The 25,798-nt window shown below is 34.0% G+C and overlaps 3 protein-coding genes across 8 annotated transcripts; 1 reads left to right on the top strand and 2 right to left on the bottom strand.

Annotated features, from left to right (window-relative positions):
* Positions 1 to 705: 705 nt before the first annotated feature.
* LOC113743376 (uncharacterized) lies at positions 706 to 5,457 on the top strand. The gene is made up of 3 exons (XM_027271361.2): positions 706 to 1,061; positions 4,741 to 4,820; positions 5,103 to 5,457. Exons 1-3 carry the CDS (start codon positions 951 to 953, stop codon positions 5,170 to 5,172), a joined length of 261 nt encoding a protein of 86 aa, XP_027127162.1. The 5' UTR covers positions 706 to 950; the 3' UTR covers positions 5,173 to 5,457.
* Positions 5,458 to 9,636: 4,179 nt separating this feature from the next.
* LOC113688584 (septum-promoting GTP-binding protein 1-like) lies at positions 9,637 to 11,984 on the bottom strand. The gene is made up of 6 exons (XM_027206456.2): positions 11,570 to 11,984; positions 11,294 to 11,414; positions 11,081 to 11,177; positions 10,921 to 10,960; positions 10,644 to 10,727; positions 9,637 to 10,020 (listed from the first exon to the last, which is right to left on the bottom strand). The coding sequence occupies exons 1-6, from the start codon at positions 11,882 to 11,884 to the stop codon at positions 9,856 to 9,858; spliced, it is 822 nt and encodes a 273-aa protein (XP_027062257.1). The 5' UTR covers positions 11,885 to 11,984; the 3' UTR covers positions 9,637 to 9,855.
* A 4,534-nt stretch (positions 11,985 to 16,518) lies between these two features.
* Positions 16,519 to 22,506, bottom strand: LOC113688173 (glutamate receptor 3.4). Of its 6 annotated transcripts, none has more exons than XM_027205881.2 (8): positions 22,389 to 22,506; positions 21,703 to 21,806; positions 21,213 to 21,578; positions 18,904 to 20,243; positions 18,438 to 18,715; positions 18,017 to 18,048; positions 17,473 to 17,882; positions 16,519 to 17,237 (listed from the first exon to the last, which is right to left on the bottom strand). In XM_027205881.2, exons 3-8 carry the CDS (start codon positions 21,499 to 21,501, stop codon positions 16,773 to 16,775), a joined length of 2,814 nt encoding a protein of 937 aa, XP_027061682.1. In that variant the 5' UTR covers positions 21,502 to 21,578; positions 21,703 to 21,806; positions 22,389 to 22,506; the 3' UTR covers positions 16,519 to 16,772. The 6 variants fall into 6 exon arrangements, with proteins under 6 accessions (XP_027061682.1, XP_071904834.1, XP_071904835.1 ...); XM_072048733.1 differs by lacking the exon at positions 22,389 to 22,506 and adding an exon at positions 21,983 to 22,001; XM_072048734.1 differs by lacking the exon at positions 22,389 to 22,506 and adding an exon at positions 21,892 to 21,908.
* Positions 22,507 to 25,798: the final 3,292 nt, after the last annotated feature.

Genomic DNA, 25,798 nt, shown 5'->3' with positions numbered 1-25,798 from the left:
TAGCAGACAAACTTGACAAAAAACTTGGGTTCCAAACAAGATACTAGACTAGCTTGGATAAGAAATAGGGAAAATTTTGAAATTTGGTAATGGGAAGAATCAATATTTATAAGTAGGGGCCAACATTTACAAAAGGGAATTTGCTCATTTTTGTCCTTGAACTTTTTTAGTTAAATCAATTTTGTTCTTAATGATTTTTTTTCACTAATATAGTCCTTCAAATTTTATTTGTTGTCCAATCAAATCCTTTTATGATGGCACCATCCAGTTTGATGTTTTCGGTGCAAAAATTAGGGGCCATATAGGAACTACATATGGACTCATCTATCAAAATGAATATATATACATATATATGTATATTCAACTGAAAAAAAATTGATGCTTCATGAAATTGAGAAGAAAAATAGAAATTAAAATTTTTTTTAACAAATAATTTATAAATTACATTCAATACATGAACTACAATATGCACCATTGAATCTTGATCTCATAACGTAAGATCTTATTAGTTTCATGATAATTAGAAGTCACAAGATACCTTTCAAATCAGCCAAGATTTTAAGGTTAAACAAAAACTTTTCTATACTTAATAAGCTAATTATCGAAACATAATGTGCTTAACTGCCACCCGGAAGGAGCTTATAAGATAAAAACTTGGTGTGCATATTAAAGGCCATCTGCAAAACCCAAGGGGAGAAGAGAACCAAAGGAAAAAGACCATGGAAAACAATAGCCAAAGACCGCTGATATTTTATTTTTACAATTTTGCCCAAACACATCTTCTTCTTTCAGAAACAATAGGGATGAAACTGCCCAGGCTTGGTAAAATATAGGGACCAAATGGAGCAATATCGAAAGATTGAAATTCATTCCCATAAATGAAAGAGATACATACACTGTAGGTTGTAGCTTCAATTGAGCAGAAGAACAAGGAGAAGAAGAGGAAGAAGATGAGTGAAAGGCCAGTACCAAGAAGAGAAAGTCCATGGGGAATGCCTGAGGGTGACCACAGACAACCAAAGCCCCATAGATGCAATGACCGTGCTGAAGATGTTATCCAAGTAACTTTCCTTGAACCCTTTTTTTTCAAAATCTTTTTACTTTGCTTAAACCCTTCTTGAATATCTGTGGGATGTGCTATGATTAATGGGTTTTATCTGCTTTCAGTAAATTTCTTATCTTTTTAAGTTAATTTTTGTTTTGGTGGGTCTACTGTGCTTTGGGTTTAAGAATTTGTCAAGAAAATTTACAGTACTTTCATTTTCAATGTTAATGTTGAGATTAAATTGTTGGGTTTTGGTTGCATTTTGAATTGTTTATCTAATATGTAGATATAATTGTGTAAGGAAAAGAGATGACATTGAGTATCAGGAGCATGGAGTTGGGCATAACAGAAAATGTAAAAACTGGAACTTGACGTGACTGATGCTTGTTAACATTTGATTGAGATATTTGAGATGGACTTCGAATTTGATTCAGAAATTGGAGAAAAGAAAGATTCTGAGAATTTTAGATATTTGTATGTGACCTTCAAGAACTAAAATTGGTGGAATATTTTTGGTTTCATGAGTACTTGAAGGTAATAAAGTAGGAATATTTCTTTCTTTCTTGCATTGTTACAGTTTTATTGTTGTAAGGCAAGGTAGATGGTTTGAGCACTGATGCGAGGATTTGATCTGCTTGTTTATGAGGGCTCTTGTTTGTCTTGGCTTGTTGAGACCCAGGTTTTTAGCGTAGATACATTATCAGTTCTTTGTCGACGAGGGATATATGACCTGTTCATTTTTGTTATCACTAGCCTCCAATACAGGATCTTCGCATTGTTTGGAGGCTTCCTGAATTGTTGTCTCTGTGCCATCTCTTGATGTCAATGTTGGATTCACATAAAGGTTCATGATTTTTCCCTTTGAAGGCAAATCTAATAGAGGGATGAAATTTGACATTTTAAGTTACACGTTTTGTTTCTCTGAACTTATTTGTAATAGTTGGCTTCCTTACTTGTGATGTTTGGAATGAAGAATAAAGTTTAAGGATAGCATGATAGTGATCATGATCTTCAAATAAGCTCAGCTAAGAGGAATGTTAAAATTGGTAAACTCTTGCAGGTCTGAAGCTTGTTTGGAAGAGAATCACTCAACCTTTGCGTTGAGTTTGATTTTTCTTCTTTCCTTTTTATTCTTTCCATGGAGTTCCCTTCCCACCCCACCCTTTTAGAGTTTTATGAAGGGAGGATACATCATAAGTTGAAGTGATGGTTGGTAGTTGCTTTGCCTAGTCAATATCCATAGTGCTATCAGTAATTTTTACAAGCAGTGGACACTGACTTCTGGCACTTTGATACTAGTGAATTAGAAGAAAGCTTGCATTTGGCAGGAAGGGAGAATACACATTTGGAGAAGTATATTCTATGTACTATCAGAAGCATGTATTTCTTGAAAGGGAGAAGAAGGACGGGATTGAATCCCAGTGGTCAAAGTGCTTTTAATTCTTGTTTCAGACATAGAGTCTATTATTCCTTCATCCTTTTCTCTATTCCACTATGTCTTTACTCTTGTAAAAATTAAAGAAAAAAAATATATAGAGGTCAACTTTATTTCTACCTGAAGCTTTTGTCCTTTGAGTTCAATTTACAGTAAAAATGTCTGGTAGCTCTCTCTGAAATCTTTTTCAAGGCACACAATGACTGAACATGCTCTTTGAAGCATTAAAAGGCAAAATCATTGTTGTAATACAGAAATCTGCAAAATAAACTAATGACAAGATTGAGAGGAAAGCAAGAGAAATTGCAGATAAGATGGGGGGTGGGGAGAGAGAGAGCTTTTACAAAAAGAAAAGAAAGAGTTGGACAGCAGAAGAAGAAGAAGAAGAAGAAGAAGAAGAATAAGATGCTGCAGATTGTAACAGAGAGAATTTGAGAGAGGACGATTTGATTGTAGTTAATGAAAATTCAATAAAATAATTGATTGTCAGTAAATAACTTCGTGCCTGATGAACCATTAATGGTTAACCAATCCTTGAAGTGTGATATCAATCCGTTACATGAGCGTAAAACAGTCCATTACATTATATTGGGTGACTGGCTTATCCAGGCAGGGACTGTGAACTTTGGGTTTTCTTATACTGTTTGTACACGTGGTTAATCAGTTTATGCATCAACTTCTGCTGGGCTTTAAAACTCTACAATAACATAAAGTTGGCAGTGGATGCCGTTTTCCGCAGTCTTAATTCTGTACTTGAAGAAAGAGAGAACTCATGAAGTTATCATGTTCTTAACATTTTTTTTGTTGCAGAGTTTTCAAGTTTATCACCCTTTGGTATTGTTCTGCCTTATTCTTTTTCCCCATAAACTAAAAGCATATTGTCCTCCTTTTTTTACTTGGCCTGTTTGTATCTTAAGCTTAAGTACCAATTTCACAAGCAGAAGAAACTTCACTTTCATGGTGATTTTGAGACTCATGAGTCTACTTTGTACATTTTAGAACGTCAACAAGATGGTTGAAATTTTTTTTGTTTTAGTTTGAACTGGAACTATGCTAAGGGAGGCTTAGTTGTAAACTATATTTTTCTGCTTGTGTAAATTATTGAGTATTAATGATTGCAGAAATAAAAGTTTTGGTAAATCCAGAAATGAAATATCTGAAAAAGATAGCATTTAGTAGATACCTTATTTGCAAAATAAGATCCTTTGACAAATGTTGGAAATTTCCTTGGCATGCTGGAACGTACAAACCACATGATTTTCAGCTTTTAACCACCCAAAAAAATTCTGAGAGTGATGACAAATCTGATGACTAGTGACATTTGCAAATCAATCAATCAAGTTTACCAGATTAATTTGTTATTCTCAATGTTGGCTATGACAGTAGATGAATAGAGATGATATGCTAGTCCTTGCTATGTTTTTTCTTATTGTTCTATAATGTATTGAATTAGCCATGCACTCGAAACTGCTCTTATCTGTTGAAAAGCAAAGAACTCTGCTGATGTGAAGAGTAAAAGGAGTTATACAGGTATTTTAGCCTCTCTTAATGTTCTATATGGGTCAACTATGATTTTGTGAATTTCACCTTTAAGGTGGCCTCAATTGCAGCATAAAGGATAAGTTATAGCAGCTGGCTATATTAAACATAGTCAATAAGTTCTTTTCTAGTTTATCCTAACAAACTTAGGATGATTAAATTGCTTTGCATCTTCTTTGGCAAGGGGGAGAATAACGTGGATGTAAGGTCCTTTGGACCTCTTGTAAACAAGGTTTTCTTTTGTCCATATGACAAATAACTTGTTGGAAATTTGTCCATTGATGTTGATCTGAAAAAATCTTTTCATGATCCATCACTAATCCCTAGAGACAAAAATGAATTTTTTCTCTTATTAGTTGTGTTATTCAGGAGGTGAAAGAAAGTTGTTGACTTTTCTGGCTGCACTACAATTACGGCTTCCTTTTATTCCATATTTGAGGTCATATTACATTACGGATTCCAGCTAAATAAATGCACTAGTTTTGCTTGACAACAACCCCCCCCCCCCGGCGGGGGGCCTTTTTTATTTTGGTGCTTGACGAACTTGATTGGTCATGTCTTATTTCTACTTGCACGTCTTTTGTTTGCATTTCAGTTCTTTTTATTACTTTAGGCAGACACTGTAACAAATTCTTTTTTCTTTTTTTTTTTTGCAAGGGATTGAGTTAAGTGCATATTATACTATTTCTAATTTGGAGTTTTCCACATTTGAATGTTGCAGGCATGCTTTGAAGGTAATCCTTTTAAAACGGTTCCAGGGCCTTTCAAGCTATTCTGGCAGTGCATGCGTTCCAAACCTGGGTGAGTTTGATCTTGACTGCTTTGTAGCTAAAGTGGTCAAAGTTCTGAAATAATTGGAGACTGTCTATCTTAGGCCTAACATAAAATGCTATGGATTGAGTGCATATGCATAACTATCGTTGGAATTTTGTTTGGATGTATTGAGTAAGATTTAATGCTATTAAAGATCCTAGGTTTGGCAAATGTGTTGTGCCTTGATATGTAGTCTTTTGTCTGCTATATGCCCAGAAGATTATATCCTTACTATACGTTGGACAACTAACATGTTTGCCTACTGTGCAGGGAAGAACCTACTGAGCCATTCTACTACTTGGAATTTGAACCTCCCCAAAGAGAAGTGAAACTTGAGTAAAAATTCTATCAAAAAGTTTCTTTTGTGCTACTTATCAGTCTCTTTGTCAAATGATTAGGTGTAGCTTATCCAGAACCATCAGTAGTCTGGCCACTATCCAAAAAAAGATGGAAATAAAATGGTTTTTGTCAGTAACTTTGAACAATATGCTAGGAATATCTTCAGTTATCATAAGAACTTTGTTACATTGCTAATTTGAATATCATATGTTGTGCGATCCTTGTAATTTCCCTTGTGAGAATGGGTGCATTTTGTCATTTTATTGCTGCTAGAGTTTTGGATGAACTTCTTGTGAATTTTATTTTGCTGAGTACTCTATAAAATGGCTGAGCTTTTATATGTTTGAATTCGTTTCTTGATAGGGCTTGCATATCATGTTGTTTGGGCAAGCTCTACGTGATTCAATACATGAGTACTGTCTTTGTCGTGTCATGAATGGATGTTCTTCTCTATACACGAGTACTAAGTCCAATAGCATAAATGGCCAGGCATTATATGTTTTTCGGTGTTTGGGGCCTAATCAGCAAGACTTTGATATATCAGGTAGAAAATGTGTGCGCGCACATCATGAATGAATGTTGTGTTTCTTTAACAAGTCAGATAGCATGCAAAGCTAGCCTAATCTGCTAGGCTTACTTGATGAAACTAGGGTTTAACCTATGCACTTGAAGCGTAGCTGAATTACTAGGGGTTTAGGTTATGTGAACAAAATATTGAGGAATGTGTCATAGAATCCTTCGTTCTATTTGCTGAAGATGATAATGTAACCATCTTTCTTCGGACTCTTAACTAAAACTGAAGATTTTGAAGGGTTCAGGACTCTAAAACTGATACACCAAAATTTTCGTAGGCATTATCAGTGTATACATTAGTGTGTTTAGATATATGTCAAAAGACAGAATTTGGCTACATGTAACTACATCCAGATGACTTTTAACAAATTTTCTTAAAAAAAATAAGCATGAGAAATTGATAAGTTCGTTACCAAGACATTGAGTAAACTACCCCAAAAAAAAAAAAAAAAAAAAAAAAAATCTACTGACTTCAGATGATCAAAGCTCCTAAGAAATTTAATTTGGCTTGTTCCATGGATGCCCAGAAAAATCTCGAGCTAGCATTAGCCTCAATTGATGGAACACTGCTTTGCTCCTCCAACCATTGTTCCATTGGGTGCATGCGAAGAGAATTCAACCCTCAAATTGCTACAAAGAACATCGAACCAAGAATATTGTCGTCTGTTTTGGCCAAGTAAGTAGATTGTGTTCACCAGGAGCTTCAAATCGAAACCGACAACTCTTCCCTTTCTATCAACTCCATCCAACAATGCTGCTTCTGTCTGAACAACAATTTTGGTCTTGTTCTTGGCTCGTTGATGAAATGGTTCAACAGTTTTTCCAGTTACAAACTCGGTTTTATTGTGCAAAACCAAAACGTAAAATTTTTGGTACTCAAGATAGTACAATTTAGTTGGATTTCTCACCAAGATTCCAATGCTCCAATGTGATCTTGTTCCATCAACATTGCTGGATAAGTTGAGAGGAGAAACCATGATGGAGTCAACTTGAAACTGGGGATCTTTGGCATCAGTAAAGAAAACTAGTGCCACAGTTATAACAATTGCAAAAGCCAGGAATATAATGCTTAAAAATCCTATTAAAACGCATCTATCCAAACAGGGGTCTTTTGGGGCTGGTCCTGATGATACAGTAATTACTGTATCTGGTGGGATCGGAGGTGAAGAGCTCATATCTGCTTAGAGAAATTAGCAATCAAAGAAGCTTGCTAGAAATACTTGCGAGAGAACTTTCTTTGGTTTAGCACATGACGTTTTGGATGCATATTTAAAGTTCTAGGGTGATCATCATGTTAGGAAATGGATTGATATGCAACCAATGTTTCTAAGTAGCTTCCTAAAGTGAGAGACTGATAAAGTGAGATTTATGGAAAATGGAAGATACCAAAACTTAATTGCAAGTTTTGTAAGGTATATATGTGTATGTGTGTGTACATCCACACACATATATATAGTTAATTTTATATATACTGACAACGTATATACTATCACGATTGAAATACAAATTTTGCTTGTGTTATATATATAAAGGTCAAAATATATGTACTGTCAGTGTATAACAGATTAATCCTTTATATAATTGGTTCATACTTGATTTATATATAACAATATTAAAATTCTAGGGTGATCAATAATGTTACTCACATGTATATATTTATATTATTGGTTCAATAATTGATTTATATACATGTATATAATAGTATCAAAGTTTTAGGGTGATCAACAATGTTAGGAAAGAGATTAACATGCAACCAATGTTTTTAAGTAGTTTCCTAAAGTGGTAAACTGAAAAGGTCAGATTTATGGAAAATGGGAAGATACCAAAATTTAATTGAAAGTTTTGTAAGGTAGCTTGGGCCCAGCATAAATCAAACTATAGTGGGCTCAACACCAGAAATTACTTGGGCTTCTGTACATGTTGATATTCGGATCCAATGACATTATACAAAGCCTTAAGAGGCCGTGTCGATTCTCTATAGGTTACCATTTTCGATTTTTGAAAGCAAATGTATTAGAACATACAATCATAGAAGGAATTTTTTTTCTCTAATAGAGAAAAAAAAAACAAAAATAAAACTTTGAAATTCCATGATGTCTTCAAATGATATATTTCCTCAACCCCCAATGAACAATTTATATGAATGTTTTCACCAGCCATATCTAATATGTAACTAATTCAAGTTCGAATGAAAAATTTAAATTTGACAAAACAGATATGAGAAATTACAAGTCTGACAAAAATTGACTTAAGAAATTACATATTTGAAGAAAAAACATACATGAGAAATCTTGACTTTGACAAATAGATCTGGAAAAGCCTAGGTCTTTTTTTTGCGTGAATGTAGGCTTCCAATGTCATTCATATGTCCATTCAGATTTGACTTGACAAAATTCAAAAATGGGTTTTTCTAATAAACTGTCCATTAACCACAGCTCTTGGACTGGTGGCTACCACCAAGCTCTTAAGGCTTTGGTGGGGTGGGAGGCAAGGGTTCAAACCTTGCCACCCACCAAAAATGCCACTCTTGTGGCTCTGCTTCAAATCCAGACGGGTGCGTAGTGCACCCGTCTGGTCCGATGGTGGTTCTGTCCTCATCGGTCCCCATAGGCTCAGTTGAGCCTCCCCCGTAGATAGAGTAGGAGTAGGAGTAGAGATGACAATTAAAAAAAAATAATAATAGACTGTCCATTTAATAGTTATTAACACGCTAAATTTAGTTAATTTGCTATATATATGCACACACTAATAAATAATAATCTCCCTTACATTTAAATACTTGTTTAATTAATTTTATCTTTCAAAAAAAAATCTCACACTCGAAACACATCTTAATAAATGTCAAATGGACACCGTTGGACATACCCTTTAGATAGTTATCAAGCCAAATTCGAACCAAAAAGAAATTTAAGTCATTAAGAATTTAAAACGAGTTTAACGTCAACATAACCGGCTTTATTTACAAACACATACTTAAACTAAGCAAAACACCAAAAATTTATGTGAAGAAAATTACTATCAAAATTCTGAATGGAAACTTCTAAATACAAAGGCCTCTTTGTTTGATTTCTACTTGTAGATGTGCCTTTTCTGCTATTAATAAATGTCAAAACTTACTCTTTATAGGCAAGAAGGGGGAAAAAAACTCTAATCATCACTGAAGCAAAATTGATAGATTCCTCAGTCGATCAGAAATCAAGCTGCATCATGTTGAAGTCCTAAAAGAATGATCAATAAAACCAAAAGGCAAAATTTTTGGTACTCTTGTTGTTAGAACTTGGATGTGATGAAGTTTGTGATGATGGTAGAGGTTGATTTCTAGTTTGATTTTCTTAAACCGATACTGATAAACTCATGTTGAACGATGCTTAGCAGTTTCTTGAAGAAAGTTCAAAATTTATGATACTATACAATATAATGTTCTGACTAGGTTTAGTCCTTTTAGGTGTGTGAAACCATTTCCTCCTAAGAAATTGTTGCTATTTCAAGTCGTAGTGGGGTCTTTTTTAAGATTTGATTTGAGTACGTGTTAGAATATGAGCCGGATTACACATATAAAGCTAAAAATTAACGAAAAGACCTTCCAAAAGGGAATCAGGATTTTGACTCTTCACCTAAAATGGAACAATCAATCACGGATACAATTATTCTTTTGAGGCTTTGACAGAATCATACAATCTCCCAGATGACTTTACGTGTCTTTGAACCTGTAACCATTTTTTTCTTTTTTTGTGGACAAAATCATAGAAAATCCAAGGGCATGATATTCAATCCATGACCAAATATCAAGTGCCATCATCACAATATTGGACTAGTTAAGGGCACAAATCTATTGCTTGATTCATGTCCTTGTTAATTGCTGAGATCAAGCCCCATCATAACCAAAACAAAGTAAACAGAGAACAAGGTGGCTCTTGGCCTTATCTTTTGCTTTGAAAATTAAAGAAAAGCATTCACAAAAAAACAAAGCTTGGAGCACAAAAAGGCTACAAAACTCCTCCCATGACTTTCATGGGGAAGTAAACAACACGAATTTTCACTGGTTGCAGTATCATTGTGACAGAACCAGTGACCGGTTGAGAGTAAGGGGAAAAAAAAAAAGAAAGAACCTCTAGAAATCAATCATAGGTTCTCCAATGGTGAGATTGCGCTCCAAAGTCCATGGTAAATTGAACAGCTTGGCCGTAATGAACTTGAAGATTTTATTCACATTTATGTTGTAAGTTGCACTTGAAAAGAAAAGGGTTGCATTGAGTGCCTTTGCATATTTCCTTGCCTGCTCAAAAAAAAAAAAGAAGCAAATTTGTGAGCGTCTAAGGGTTTATATACAAATCGGGAGACGAAAATTGAACCCTCGTTTTATATATGATTAAGGAAATAAGAAATCGAATCCTAGTTTAAGACGAGAAAAAAAAAGATTCTTGACGTAAATTATATCCAATTAGTGTACTTATCGTCATTAATATGCTTTTAAACAACTTTAGTGCATGATTACACTAGAGGTAATCTCATGTGATTTCTAATTTGTTTTTACATGTACATGTATGCCTGATGGTGATTGAGAGTGACAACAAGTGGAAAATATCAATCCACGTAAAATTCACTGGATGATATAAGTTGTAGAGTACAATAATTTCCGTTGCAAAGTCAAGTGGGTTTTATCATTGGAATTGACTAGGCAACCTCCTCACTTCTCTCTTTGTCTCTAAAAAGATTAAAATAAAACATGTATCAAGGAAATTGAAAGGACCTAGGTATTCTAGAACAAGGCTGCATTTGGTATATTCTATGGTTCGGCTGTCTATGTTTGTGAAGATTAATGAATATGAATTCTTCTTGATGACCATCAATATTAGGCAGATCACAAAGATTTTATTGAAAATTTAATTACATGATTACCTCACTTGCAATTGTCCATTGAATGTCTATTGGTAATTGGATAAAATCATCGAACTTTGTTCCAACCATCACCGGAATGGCTGTCTGCATAACCAAAAGATCATATGAACAAAAAACGTTCGCTTGCTTTGTGAAGAACAGATGAATTATAGACTGAAAAAAGGTGAAGAAAAAAAAAGAGAGAAAGCAGGATAAAGAAAAAGTGGGGATCAAGACTGGGCACTAAAAATCAAGAAAGGAATAATGTGAAACATTGTTGTTAAGCAAGTATCTTTACCTGATTCCATTTTCTGGCTTGCTTATACCATCTGATCACGCTGCAATTACAGCAAGAATCATATATTAGTGTCAGAAAAAGAAAGAAAAAAAAAGGGAACACATATATAACTATTTAATGTCTGGTGCAATTTGAAAGTGAAATTGCTATATATCTATACCTATTCAATGTGCACCGGCTTGTGAGATCAAACATGAAAATCATGGCTACAGAATCTTTACAAGCAACTGGAATGTGATCATGAGAAGAATTGTCGCCTGCATTGTTGATCAAATTTGCCAAAAACGGAACGTCAAGACAGATCTTTCACTACTAATTCAGGTTGAAAAAAGCAATAAAAGCCCAGAAAAGTGAAATCATGGAAAATGCATACCTCTTACTTCCCAGATGCTATAAGAAATCCGAGCCCCTTTAACTGATAATGTTTTGTCCATTTGATTTATCCCTGGAATTGCAGAGACGACTACTCCATTATCTCTTCCGACATACTTTGCCTTTGATCAAGAACAGAAAGAAAATGGCATCAAGAGTTGATTACAAAAAATCCAAAAAACTTTGATCCTAAAAGAATTATAGGCATCAACCGTAATGCTAAAGCAGAAAATGTATTCAAGAAAATCAGCTCAAATGATTAAGATTCAAGACTTGCCAGAAAACTTGTTTTGCCAATTTGACAATCACCCCAGAGACTAATCTTCAAAGTAACTAAATCAGACGAATCTTTATCAATATCTGGGGAAGGTGAGCCCATGATTTTGGAAGAAAAGCCACTACCAATGACACCTGAATGAGGTGCAGAACTGATCATCTTCTGCTGCAAATGTCTATACCTGACTGATTTTCCTATCCAACAAGCAAGAAACTGGTTCCAAATTGACTTGAGACACTGCTTAAGGACGGCGATTCGCCACAGAATCGCTTTTTTCATGTTGAAGTGAAACTTTTGACGGCTAAGCTGAGTCATTCTTCAATGAAATCAAGATTGATGATGAAATGATGATGATGATAGAATGGCCTTAGGAGCCCTCTTAGTCCATGAAAATGGAAGTTCTAATCAGGCTCCTAATGCCCTTCTCACATGATATTGTTGAATATATTTCATTTTATTAAATGTTTTTCAAATTTGGTATTTTTAATTTTGGGTTTCTTTTTTTTTTTTTTGGGGATGGCAAACAATTGATGTGTGGTGATGACAGGTGACCGTTTGTTGTGGGGGATTGTTTGACTGATTTTGTGGGCTGCCAAGTCTAAAATTTTATTCCAAATGCCGGCTTTTTTGGATTTATTTAGGTTTATGTTTCATAGGAATTTGGGGACATTAATCATTTGTTTGTATATGTTAGAAAAAAAAAAAAAAGATCCAAACCTTACATTATTTCTTTTTTGTTTCTTATATTTTTCATCATTGTTTTTCCATAATTACTTTAATCAATCTCGGCGAGAAAAATGGATCAAGAGCCATCATTTATCACAATACTGGACCACGTGGGGTTTTGGAATTTTCATTTTCTTTGGTATTTTTTATGATTCTTTCTATTTCTTCTTGATTTTCTCACAAATCTACATGGAAAATTTGGTCCACTATAGAGTATAGGCCACGAAATATAGGTTCATACATTATAGCTTTTGTAAAATTGCGATGCAAGGGATGAACAATATTGATAAATTTGCTAATTAAAATTTTTAAAATACTCTTTACTACTCACATATACATCTAAAGTACTTTCACAAAATCTTCTATTTTTGGAATTGCGACATTATCTTTACTTGGACAACGACAATAAAACATCCAAAGGAAATGCGGAATAAGTAATTATTATGGCTAAAAAAACTTAATCCCTTTTTAAATTCAATTTAGTTTGATTATTTGAGAAGAATAATTAAATTTTATTAGAACAAAACTTATTCTTGAGATTATAACCCATTGAGGAGGAAATGATAAGCCATTTAAGCATGATAAAACAAATCTTTTTTCTTCTATTCTTTTTTCTTATATTCTTTAACATTTTTGGGTTTTTTTTTTTTTTTAACTCTAACAAGATTCTTCCAACAATAGTTTCTTTGTTACAAGGACGTTATAGTCCCACCATTGACAGAATCAATTTCAGGCCATACACGCAAATTGACAAACATCAATCATGAAATTAGCCCCACTCAGAACCAAGACAGAAAAGGCCAAGATTGTTCTCACATTTTAGTAGGATTTTGTTACATCATTCTAATTACATAGACTTTTTCTGGATCTTTTAAAGTTCTATTGATTTCTCTTTTTCTCTTGGGGGAAAAAAAGTGTTTGTATCACTCTACATTTATTTTCATATGAAAGAATTATTGAAAAGTTTCTTAGTGTCAATTATTTTTTTTGGGTATAAAAGACTATAGGATACTAAATGGAGATCACTTTTCTTGCACCTAGAAAATGAAGAATAAGAAGGGAAAAAAAACTAAATAACTAATTTTCAGAAGATGTCAACATGGAAGGATATTGAATTCAAAAGATCTATTTAATTTCATTTCATATGTAATTATGACAAAGCTCAATCATTTAAATTATTGGAGTCACCCAATAGTCGGGGATGACTCGTAGAATCTTTTCTACTATTTGATTTCAGGATTCGAAATTTGAATAATGTGCCTGACAGTTCGAATGTAAGGAGGATGGGACGGTAAATAACAAAATATTAAAGAAGAGTTCAATAACTTAGGTTAGTTACACCCTTAGATATTATTTTATGTGGCTCTGATCTTGGTCGATAATTGTCCATCCATCTTTCATTTCAACCCCTTGGCCCCAGTGTTGAAAAACCAGTATCCGATAAAACCTAGAAAAAATTATATACATGCGAGTTGATTTTTTTTTTTTCCCATTGTTTATGTTTTGGTAGATAAGATTATTGGAGTTTGGACTAAACTGGAAGCGATGTGCAGGAATCTTTGGCCGGTACAGAAATCAATGTATGACCTTAAAAGTTCAATATTAAAATACAAAGGACAGATTCAGTCTCCATCCCAAAAAAAATGTTAAAAAAAAAAAAGATATCATACAAACCAAGCTTGGCCATATACAGTAAAAAATAATACTCAAATTAGTCTTTGAAAGAGTGTATTTTATAAATTCAAATTTGTTTTTTATATTCATAACTTTGTCGATGATTAATTATGTCAATTAACTATGTAAAAAGTACAACAAAACGCAATAACAAAATGAACATTCTTTTCTAAGAATATGCTATAGGAATTACCAGATTAAATTTTGTTGGATCTGAATTTACCGAGGATTTAGATGTTCACGAAGCAAGATAATTATTTAATCTCAAATTATCAATTTATATAAGCATTTAAGGGTATAGTTATGCATTTAATCTAACCTCAATAAGTACATACACCTAATGTGCCTCTATAATCCCAAACATAATTACCTCCACAACATGATCAAATAGGATATGGCATCAAAGCATGTGAGAAGCATTTATTGGTATATTAATATGTCCTTAAAGACAAACACACACTTTATAGTTAGGGACAAATAATTCACTTGCAATATATCTTTCAATTTGAAGGATTGCGAACTTGAAAACCATACAAAGGAATCTTATTAGCACCTCCAAGTTGTTTTCTAAAGAATTATTATGTCCGTTGATGTTAAATAAAGTGCAATAATGTTACTTTTCTAAACTTCCTTGCACGAAGTGGGGAGACAAGGAACAACATGTCCACGTTTTGAATGAATTGACAACCATAAGGCTAGAAGAATTGCCCTCAATCTTGTTTGGTTGAGTTTGGAGTTTTAAAAGAGGAATGGCTATCAAAAGTAAAAGATAATTTGAAAGATCATGTATTATAGGACCATGACTTCAACTTCTCCTATTTGAAACTGTATTAAGGGTGCAATAAATAAGTATAGATATATTTATCTCTCTTTCAAACCATAAGAATTTTAGAACGAACAAAAATATAAACCATGACATGTAAAGGTAGCCCCTCCCTAATAACTTGTTACATCTACTTCGCATTGAGGTAGGCAAAAGCTAATATGGTTTAAGCTATCAATTGATAAAAAAAAAAAACTTTAATTACGTCTGATCAAAACCCTAGAAACACGAAGGGCAGTCCAATACAATGTAAGATTTAATAAATCAATAAAAACCTTGGACGCTTAAAATTTTGGACACAAGAATTCGAGTGTCACGCTTTTATATCCGTGGGTGATTTTGCCTCCTTTGAGGAAATTCTGGGTTGAAGATATGATTTTTGGTATTACGAGAAGTTGGATAAAGTTTTTTTTTTTTTCGGTTCAAGAGAAGACCTCAAGTCTTACGAGAGAGAGAGAGAAAGAAGAGAGAAAATGAAACCAATTGAGAATCGAATCAAGAACCTCATGGCGGGTAATGTTTCTATCAACTAAAAGCCTTTAAAGAAAAGCTGGGTGGAGTTTAAGGTTAATTAATGGTCATTAGGCCAGTCACAATCGGTACAAGCTATAATCGCATTCATCTGGCGTTTGGTGTTGTGATGGGCCTACTGCTGTTAGTTTTAGACTGGGCTTTCTGAATTGGGCTCGTAGGTAATCCATGACCATTACAGTGCCCTTTAATGGTCATATTTGATCTATATGGGACCCAAAACAGAATCAGAAGAAATGAAAAAGTTTTTTTTTTTAAATTTTATAATGTGGTATAACTTTTCAAATTTGACATTGGATATACTGGATTTTTTGAGTTTTTTTTATTGGTGATATCAACTTCCTTTTTAAAATTTGTTTTTTGGCAATTTTGTAGCTCTAAACAATTCGTCTGGACTAAGTTTGGATTGGATCTATATAACATATCCAATTTGTTCTGATTTAAAACTAGGGCAATTATTTGATGCAATCGCTGATATCTCGGTTTACCTTGCCAGATAAACAAAAGGTTTGTTTGGATTGTGTTTTATTTCCCCAATTTTATCTGCTTACATCATCATTACAATTTCCAATACACCTTTTTATCTTCCCAATTACCTTTTTATCTCACACACATCACATCACAAAAAGTGTTACAGTAAAAATATTCCAAATAAAACACAATCCAAACAAACTAAAATTAGCTTGAATTATGTGAAAGCTTGGCATGTTGAATAGATAATATGGATCTAAAGTCTATGAGAAAGTTGCATTTAACCTATTTCTAATGAAAAAAAATTAAGAATTAAAATCAGTGGTTTCGATTTATGACCCGAGTTAGGGCTTTAATTGCTGTCAGCTAATAAAGTTGTAATGACAAATAATCCAGCCCTTAAGTGCAATTCTCAATTTCAGTTCCAAGATTCCAAATTGTAAACAAATGAACAATGAATTTTCTGCAGCTTAGACAGTCAGTCTAGACCACTTAAACTCCCCTGCTCATTGAAAATAAAGAAACTTGCTTTTAAGCACTTTTCATCTGCTCTTACTGATTTTTAGTAACAACTCCTAGTTCAATCAAAAGCTACAAAGACACATCATTTGTACTTCCAAACCACACAGAAAAGACTAATATCACATGCTAGAGGATTGGAAAGAAATCTTGAGGCTTAAAAGGGCTGTCACAACTCTCAGATCCTTCAAATCTCCTTGGAGAATTGGCAAAAAAAGGAAGGGAAATATATCTTTTCTAATTCATCTGTAGTTTCCAGAAGACACATGACATCTACACCAGAATTTCCCCACATATTTTTCCTACTAAGCAGTAAAATTTTTTTTGTTCTTTGACATTGCTTGGATTTTCCAGCATACCTTGCTGTATTTTATACTAATAATGGGGACAAACTGTTTGCATTCTACACTAAAAGCAAAGGTGCATTGTGGAAAAACACCAAACCTAGAATAATTCTCTTCAAGATGGTGAAATCGGCTGCCCGTCTGAGCTTTGGCTGGGAGCTCGTTTTTGATCGCTGCTCTTGCGCTTAAGCTTAAGCATTTCCTTGAATTCTTTTTCTTTGATATCAAGTATGCTCTTGAAGCTAGTGGCACGTTGCGTTGATCGTCTGCTGCCATCATCCGGTGGAAGTTCACGTTCCCGAGCTGCCTCTTCCTCGTCATCCTTGTTGACTAGACGGTATTGCTGCCAAATCCTCCAGAAAAACAGAAGAAGACCGATGGAGCATGCTATACCACAGACAAGGAACAAGCCCCAGAAGCTGTCTAAAGAGAGCCGGTTTTCATCAACAGGATTGGGTTGTGAAGAGCATGCATCACTAGACAACCATTTATCGTGGATTCTTTGGAGATCACCATTTTCAGATAGTTGAAGAATTGCAGTGGACAAATCAACAGCCAGAGGAGAGTCCCTTTGAAATGCCTGGACGAAGCAAATTTTGAATAGCATGATACTGATACTCAAATTACAATACTAGGAATACACGATTTATGTTTATCTATCCATTGAAGTAACGACACCAATCTTAGCTCGCACAACTAGACTTCATTAGATAGGTGCATTTAGTTTTAGTATGTTATCCCAAGATGTCTCACATTTACATTCTCAGCATGCTTAAGCAAACAATAACCTCAAGAAATAAGAATTATTAACTTACAAATCCCCATCCACTTTTCGTGAACTCTTGTCCGACTGTCCTGAATGTGCACTTTGTATTGACTAAGAATAGTTCAATATAAGGAAGCTCATCAACTATAGCTGCAACGCCACCATTATTTGGACCCTTTTGAAGGGCAGCAACATAATCATCTTGGGTTTTCATGGTTCGGAGCCTCGACTCTGCGATGTTTAGTTCTTCAACAAGATAGTTGTGTGCAAATGACCCATCTTGTATCCCTATAGGATCCGAACTGGCAATCAAACTGTCGATGCCCTGCACACGTGAAGTCAGCTGCTGAACTGTGAGTATTGAAGTCAAGCTAGCTGTATAGCTTGAATTGATAATTAGGACAACAAAGAGCCACAAGATCAGCACTAAACGCCCAAGGGTGCTGACGGTGTTCTCTCCTGCTCAATCAAACAAAACTATTAGGATTGCTCAACCACTGCTCTTCCCAAGACCCCCAAAAAAAAAAAAAACTAGTAACTCAAAAGAATGCACAATTAAGTAAGAACACTTGAATAGGTATTTATCTACTTACTGTGTGCAAAAAACATCGTTGAGAAACTAAACCTGCAACAAAAAATCCATAAAGTACATTAGCATCCATAAAGCCAGAGAAACACTCGATGAAAAGCTAATATCTCCACCAATTCATCAGGAAGCTACTGAGACAATTTGTAACACAAACCATTCATTTATCAAAAGCATATTTCTTTGAAATTGAGCTAGGTGAATTTCATGGCATAATAGCAAAAGTACACTAAGAGAAAACAATTTGTAGAGTTGTTCGCTGAGTGCTACACATAACAGAAAACCTGCAAAGTGGCTCATGATCAGGCCCACATTAATCAGAATATAAAGGAGTACTTGGCAGAAAATGTGAAGACGACGATCTAGAACACAACTTGCACACGCTCTTCCAGTGTATTAGGAGGTATGTCTAAGTACAGGATACTAACCAAAAGATCGTTACAAGTTGTTGCCTCGGTGGACCACGAAATTCAGGATTCATCCGATGCTCAAGAATCCAAACAACAGCACCGACAAATAGAAAAAATGCTGCAGTCACACACCACATTTGCCAAGTAAATGGCTTGAGGAAAGACCATGGACTAGATTTAACCTCTCTAACAGGAGCAACTACAACAAGTCCAGATTCCATGTAAGGCTGTGTGAAGTCTACAATCCTTGTCCTATTAGTAGTAATGGTTATATCCCCCACAGTTGCATCATATTTCTGCAGAACCCAGTTAACTAATGTCAATAAAAGGAAACACTTGCAGCACTAGATATAAACTACAAGTCGAATGGTACCGCTGCTACTGAAATAGGAGATGAAAGTGTGTGCGTGCGCGTGCGCATGCGTGCATATGTATGCACGTGGTTGTTTGGGGGATGCCAATTAAAGGGTGCTGGAATAATTACGTTTTGAGAAACATCAAAAACAATATTGTTGAATTCAGGATTCCTATTGCCATCTCCATATAAAATGTATGTGTGGGGGACAGGGTAAGCCAACAAGTTTATAGCAGCTTCAAATACATCAATGCTGTATCCTTTCGCTCCAGAAGGCCCATTATCTTTGCTAACAAATTCTTTAAAAGTAACCCGGTTGGGAACTGCAATCCTCAGAGGCTTCCCATTGTTTGGGAATACCCATCCCTTAGGATTTGCTGTCATTTCACCAGGCCATATTACACTGTACAGATGTTGGTTACTTGCTGAAATATTTGGAGGCTTTGTGTATAGAATTTCTGGTGCAACAGTAGAGAGATGAGAATAATTTGACCAATAGCCTATCGTTCGTATACCAGTTCCACCAATGTTAAGAATATCATATGAAGGACGGATTAAGTTCTTCTCTGAATCAAACTGTATCAGACCTGTCAAACCTGTGAAGTTCATAGAGAGAAGTATCTTGAGAAACTTCGGCCCTTGATCAAATATATGCAGGGAATTCAAATAAAGGGCACTTCCATTAGTGTCATGCAGGCTGGGATCTTCAGAAAATGTGATATTTCCTCCTTCATTGAAGAAAACATCAAGAGCACGAGCTATTAACCACACTGAATCATAAGCATACAAGGCATAAGAATTAAAGTTCGGGGTTTCCTTATCCTTCAAATTTTTCCACTTAGATGAAAAGCTTCTTTTGAGATCTGATTCTGGAGTATGATGGCGAAGAGAAACAACACCTTGTATAAGATCCATTGTATCAGAATCAACTGAATCCATTGAATCTAAAACAGAAGGAAGCCAATCAGTAGTAATCCAAACGTAGCCAGCACTCATCATTCCAAGGGTCTTTGCAACTGAAAAGATTGTAAGGCCAGAATCAGGATTCACATGTACGACAAAAACCCGTGACTCCATCAGGTTCACTCCAACTAATAAATCTTTAATGTCACTTCTGGGAGCATTTGGAGTAAAAGCTGCCTTGTAAGAAATCTTTGCACGGTTCTTGGCAAGTGCATCTCCCAATACAGAAATCCCATTTCTACCATAATCATCATCAACAAAGATGGCAATTATCTCCCTCCATCCAAAATACTCAAGCATATCAGCAATTGCATACATCTGGAAATAATCACTCATGGTAGTTCGTAGGAAGTATGGGTACTGCAAAGCGGAAAGAGTTGGATCTGTTGCTCCAAATGACAGAAGTGGTACATGAAGTTCATTCACAACATGAGAAATAACATGGGCAATCCCTGATGACTGTGGACCAATTGCAGCAACCACATCATCCTCTATCAACTGCAAAGCTATACAAATGAGGATGCAGTCATTTCCTCCAATTCCTCTTTTTCAATTACTCAGAAACCCATAGATGTTAAAAAAAAATTAAGGCAGGGCCATTAGATATACTGATCATACCAAGTACATTTCAAACTTATATGAAGATAACTAGTTCATCACCATTCTTAATATATTCAAGATCTCAAATTTTTTAGGTGTAAAAAAGTTGATAATTCAATTAGCTATAAACTCTGAGTTGTAAAACTATGAACAATTTGTTGCCATGCACAGCCATTCCAGGGGAAATAGGAAAACCTGATAACTCATTCTCTACTTCTAATGTCAGTGCTGCAGAGACATAACAACTTAAAGCAACAAAAGAATTGTGATTGTACTGTTTTCCCTATATGATACGGATGCAAGAAGCAAGTACAAGAAGTTGCCAAAGCTGCGATTTCATAATTTAAACGAATGGATAATAAGTCAGACATCTGATCACTGAAGGTCTGTCCGAGCTAGAAGAAGAATCCAAGAGGAAACATGATCCATGATATTTCTGCAACTTGCAATTTAGCAACATTTATGCTTGTAGTAAGGCTATTGCTTTGACTCGGGAGTTTTGTTTATGAATACCTTCAGATAGAATAGCTTGAGTTAAGAATAGACAACTGCCAACTGAGCAATATTAGACAACCAATATTAAAGCCTGATTGATGAAAAATGCACATGCAACAAGCAAGAAAGTGCATGTAACTCAACTCACTTCCACTTATTAAGCTGATTCCTAATTACTTTAAAACAGCCAACCGCAGGAATGCTTCTTTTACTTCACCAGTACATATGGTCACAAAAAAAAAAAAAAAGAAAAAAAAAATTCATTTCTGATAACAACAACTAGAACTTAAGTATAGAGCAGTGGAAAAGAAACAAATTATGGTCTAATTCCATACGAAACTAGTTAAGACAAGAATTTCCATCTTCACTTCCAATATTACCTTCAACAGTTCCAAGAAATTCGCTGCAATTTGTATCATGCAAGATGAGCTTCAATTTTGTCCCCTTAAGAATGCTTGGGTTAGAATTGATCTCATCAAAAGCAGCAAGAATAGCTGGCTTTGCTGATCTTCCAATATATGAATTCAATGTAAACAGAGCTCCAACTTTCACCTCCTTTGGTCTGGCAGCTGAACTATCGTTTGCACCTTGACCAACCACCACCATGGGCACCCACAGACAAGAAACCCATACCAGAAATGCTCTCTTCAGACAAAAAATGAGCTCCATTTCCCACAAAGCAAGAATCCTATATCTGATTCTTTAAGTCATTTGATGACAAAAAATCCTTCAATGAAATTATGGTCCTGCAGATGAGAAGAGCAAGAAAGTGAAGCTCCTCAAACAACAGACTCAGAAAAGAATACAAGATTCCTCACATGGGTTTTTAAGCTTTAAGAACTTGATCAAAGATGAAGCACGGAAAAGAACCTCAAGACAAGAACTGGAAGATAGAGGTCCAAGAATTAAGGACCCTCGTATCGGTCCTCAAAAGGCAAACACCCCAGAGGTATTACAAAGCAGAGGAAAGTTCACTGCAAATTTGGCCAAGAAAAATGAAGGTTCATTAAAACTAGAGTCCAACGAAAGTGCAGTAATTTGAACCTGAAACAACCTTACCAACTTGCACCTCACATTTCAAAATAATCATGGAATATGTGCACAAACTTCCAAAATAAAATGGTAAATTGACTCATGTTAGATTACGCACCAGCATTTTCTTCTTTTCTTTCATTTTTTTTCCCTTTTGTAAGAAATGATAGCGTATATTAGTTATTTAACATTTTTCATCGTATCAGATTATACTCACGTCACATCACTTTGTATTCGACTTTGCTAATACATATTTTTGGTAAACGAAAACATATTTTACCATCCAACAAGTATAAATATTCATAACTTAACCCAGTATAAATAAATAACAGTAGACAAAAGAAAATGAGAAGAACATCTAAAAAAAATATTGCAGCACAAGTTGCAATATAGTCAATTGGGCATCTGCACTGGGATTCACATTCATGAATTGATAAATGTTGCAGACATGATACTAAACACAATTGTTAACTGGAGCAATTCAGACCCGAAGAGAGTTGTTGGAAGATGACAAGTTAGATTACCTCAACTTAATCCAAAATTTGCAACTTTCAACACTTAAAAAATGGTACAAGACTTGCACTTGTGGCTCCTTCTGAGGGAGTAACTTTGGGTATCAGGACAAGACAACCATTTTCTTGTAGTCACTTGGATTAATTTACATGGGTTAATAAAGTGGATGGTTGCCCTCAGAAGAGCTCAAAACATGAGAACAGTCTTGCAATCTCAGTAAAGAATTATTCTTTCCTGTAATTGTTCTAATAATATACTATAATTCAAGTATCAAACGGAAAAGTTTATCATATGTAATGCCATCACATAAGTTGGAATAGTTAAGAGTGAAGACAACGTCGGTGAGAAGTCTCAAATTTTAAATCCTCCACTTACACTAAAGAAAATTTGTATTTTAAAATAATAATTAAGTTGATATATTGCATTTTAACATTTGTATTTTGATTTTTGTTCTTGACTCCAAAATTTATTTTTACAAAATGCTAATAGAATAAGAAAAAAAATGCAGGGCTCACCTAATTATTGTTAAATTTTGTGGTGGGAAATTGAAAAATGTACTAAAATGGTTTGGGATACTACCAGAAGTCCTGTGTATTATTTCCACGATTAGGCTGTAGTTAACACTAGGATTTAGGTCAGTTTCATAATAGTAAAAGAATATTACCAAATTGAGATGAGAGGAACATGATGTATGGTCAAGATAATGCCATGTCATTATTAGGTTTAGAAAAATTCTTTTCATGAGATAAAGATGATGGAGAATGGGTCCCATTTGTCTCTCGCATGGAACACGTGGATGATCTCTTACTGTTTATTTTGGAATATAAGCAATTGGCAATTGACAATTGACTCTTGGAATATTTATTGAACACAGCTAAAAGAGAGGTGTAATCTACTGCAGCCACAAATCACAGTTTACATCATCTTATTGGAATAAAAATTACATAATCAGCATCTTAATTGTCCACGTCACATCTTTGGGTACGCTGTGACCAAAACATTTTAAAAGAATTTAGTGTTTTCTTATTTGTAACCTCCCTCATTTTTTTTCTTTTCTTTTCCTTTTTCTTTGAAACATTTTGTTTGGATAGTCGATTATTTTGGGAAGTGTATTTATTTGCATTATAAACACATTTTTCAATCACAATTTTATATCATATACATATTAGCACATAAAATCACGCAGGAGAAGTAACATTAAAATCTCACAAATAATGAACATTAAGAAAGACACGGGAGGAAACAAAATATCTTACTTCAATCCATTAATTTTCACCATCTACAAATCTAGGACTCCAAGTGCTTAAACAAAAAAATATATATAATTACAAATCACATTCTAATTATAATATAAAAACATGACTCAATAGATTTCCTAGACATCAAACCAAATATAGTTACCAAATAAAAAAGAATATAATTCTAAAACTACTAAATTTTTAAATATTGCTCGGTTTAAAATATGTCAACAATGCCTCCCTTAAACCAAATTTTTTATGTTGTTATCTTCAATATGATCACGAGTTTCAATCATCATTTCGGCCTTTGTAGCAGTATAATTCAAGTGCAACTCCAATTTATAATTTTTAGCCATCTAAAATTTTGTATTGTTGAGACAATTCTCGTGAATTTTTTTTTCCATTGTAGCTGAAAAAACAAAAAAGACTGGGTAGAGGCAACGAATAATTATTAGTTCAATTTTAGAGGTTAAAATGACTTCAAAACTTCATCAAACCATAATAAACACGAGCAAATTGACTTTGTCAAAATCCATTTTCTAGCGGACATGTAACATCAGAAATTTATTTTTCCATAACATTCAATGCAAAGACTTCCACAGCATTCAATGCAAAGACTTAATTGGTCAAAAGATTTTTCCAGACTCCAACCCCTTCCCTTCCCCTTTCCCTTGCAAAGTTTAATTCCTGTAAATTGAGACCAAAAAAAAAAAGAAACACATAATTCGACACTAAAGCTCTTTTCGTTTCTGTTCTTCCTTGTAAGGTTTAGAGCTTCCTATAAACTAAGCAAATAAGACCACAAAAAAAAAACAATATAGGTTGTTTGAATTACAGTTTTTTTTTTTTAAAAAAAAGCTTGTTGCTATAGATATATGCATTTAATTGTTATATTTGTAGGACAGCTTTATTTAAAATATGGATTTTTTTTTTTGGGTTTTGTTGGGATCTTTAAGATCAGTTTGGTTAAATCTAAACTTTCTTTTGGAACTTCTAATTGGTACTTGTTAGATTTTGAGCTGCAAAGATTCATTTGTATTTAAAGAAATTTTGGAGTTTCACACTGCTAACTGTTATTGATTTCTTTGATTTGAAAGGAATCTCTTCCTATCTGCTTTATGTCTTGCATGCTTTTCAGGTGTTTCTTGGCACTATTGCATCTTTTGTCTAAACATGAGTTTGTTTGGATAAGAGTTTATTTGGATGATTTATTTGAGATAATTACTATAATACTTTTTATGATGTGATGTATGTGAGATAAAAAGGCGATTGGGAAGATAAAAGGTGATTGAAATTTGTGAAGTAAATTTTTTTATTTGAAATCAAGTCTATCCAAACAAACCCACTAAAATTCTCTTATTTTGAAAAAAGGAATTTCTCAAAAGCACTAGTGTTTCTATTGTGCTCAAGAAATGGAGACTGAATTGATATTTCACGAACCCTTTTGCAAAATAGCTTCACTTCTCCCCCAACAATTTGTAAATTGTAGCACAAAATCTCTCCATATGTGTTAACCATGGTCGTTTGCATTGCTAGTTTTTAGAGAAATTCTTTACTTTTCCGTTCAAAAAAAAAATCTTATTAATACATTTTCTAAGTACTTTCTAATTTTACACGTATCATATTATAGAAAATGCTACAGTATTATTTTGGCTGGTTTAGGATAATCACCAAAGCATAGGTGACAAGAAGATATAGATATATATATATATATATATATATATTGAAGGAGACATTATAGATATTCTCTACAGGCCTATCTGAAAAATGGAACTGGAATGTAGGGTGGAAGTTTTGGGACTGTTCTCTCATTCTGGAGAAGATATTTTCTCTAAAGACAAGGGGTCCGTTTGGATTCCTTGTTTTTGGACCTGTTTTTGAAAAACTGTTTTTCACATTCCAAATGCTACAGTAAATGTGTATTTCAAAAACAACTCTAAAAACACCATATCCAAACAATATATCAAAAACAACTCCAAATACATATTTAATATGTTTGTTTCAATTTGTATATCTCAATTATGTATAGGATATATATATATTATATTAATTTAAATATATTTATTTATACATATTATAAATATTTTATTTTATATAAAATATATTTTTATAAATATTATATATTATATATTATATATTATATATTATATATTTAATATATACATAATATATATTATATATAT

Source organism: Coffea arabica, chromosome 5e, assembly GCF_036785885.1.
Source record: "Coffea arabica cultivar ET-39 chromosome 5e, Coffea Arabica ET-39 HiFi, whole genome shotgun sequence".
NCBI classification, from domain to species: domain Eukaryota; kingdom Viridiplantae; phylum Streptophyta; class Magnoliopsida; order Gentianales; family Rubiaceae; genus Coffea; species Coffea arabica.
This window is presented reverse-complemented; position numbering and strand designations above follow the sequence as displayed.

Coding starts and splice junctions, on each gene's coding strand:
- LOC113743376 (XM_027271361.2), top strand. CDS start 951: ATGAGTGAAAGGCCAGTACCAAGAAGAGAAAGTCCATGGGGAATGCCT. Junction 1,062..4,740: donor GTGCTGAAGATGTTATCCAA/GTAACTTTCCTT, acceptor TGAATGTTGCAG/GCATGCTTTGAAGGTAATCC. Junction 4,821..5,102: donor TGCATGCGTTCCAAACCTGG/GTGAGTTTGATC, acceptor CCTACTGTGCAG/GGAAGAACCTACTGAGCCAT.
- LOC113688173 (XM_072048732.1), bottom strand. CDS start 21,501: ATGGAGCTCATTTTTTGTCTGAAGAGAGCATTTCTGGTATGGGTTTCT. Junction 20,244..21,212: donor ATTTCTTGGAACTGTTGAAG/GTAATATTGGAA, acceptor TCATTTGTATAG/CTTTGCAGTTGATAGAGGAT. Junction 18,049..18,437: donor CAACTTGTAACGATCTTTTG/GTTAGTATCCTG, acceptor TTTTTGTTGCAG/GTTTAGTTTCTCAACGATGT.
- LOC113688584 (XM_027206456.2), bottom strand. CDS start 11,884: ATGACTCAGCTTAGCCGTCAAAAGTTTCACTTCAACATGAAAAAAGCG. Junction 11,415..11,569: donor TTGGCAAAACAAGTTTTCTG/GCAAGTCTTGAA, acceptor TCTTGATCAAAG/GCAAAGTATGTCGGAAGAGA. Junction 10,961..11,080: donor AGCCGGTGCACATTGAATAG/GTATAGATATAT, acceptor CTGTAATTGCAG/CGTGATCAGATGGTATAAGC.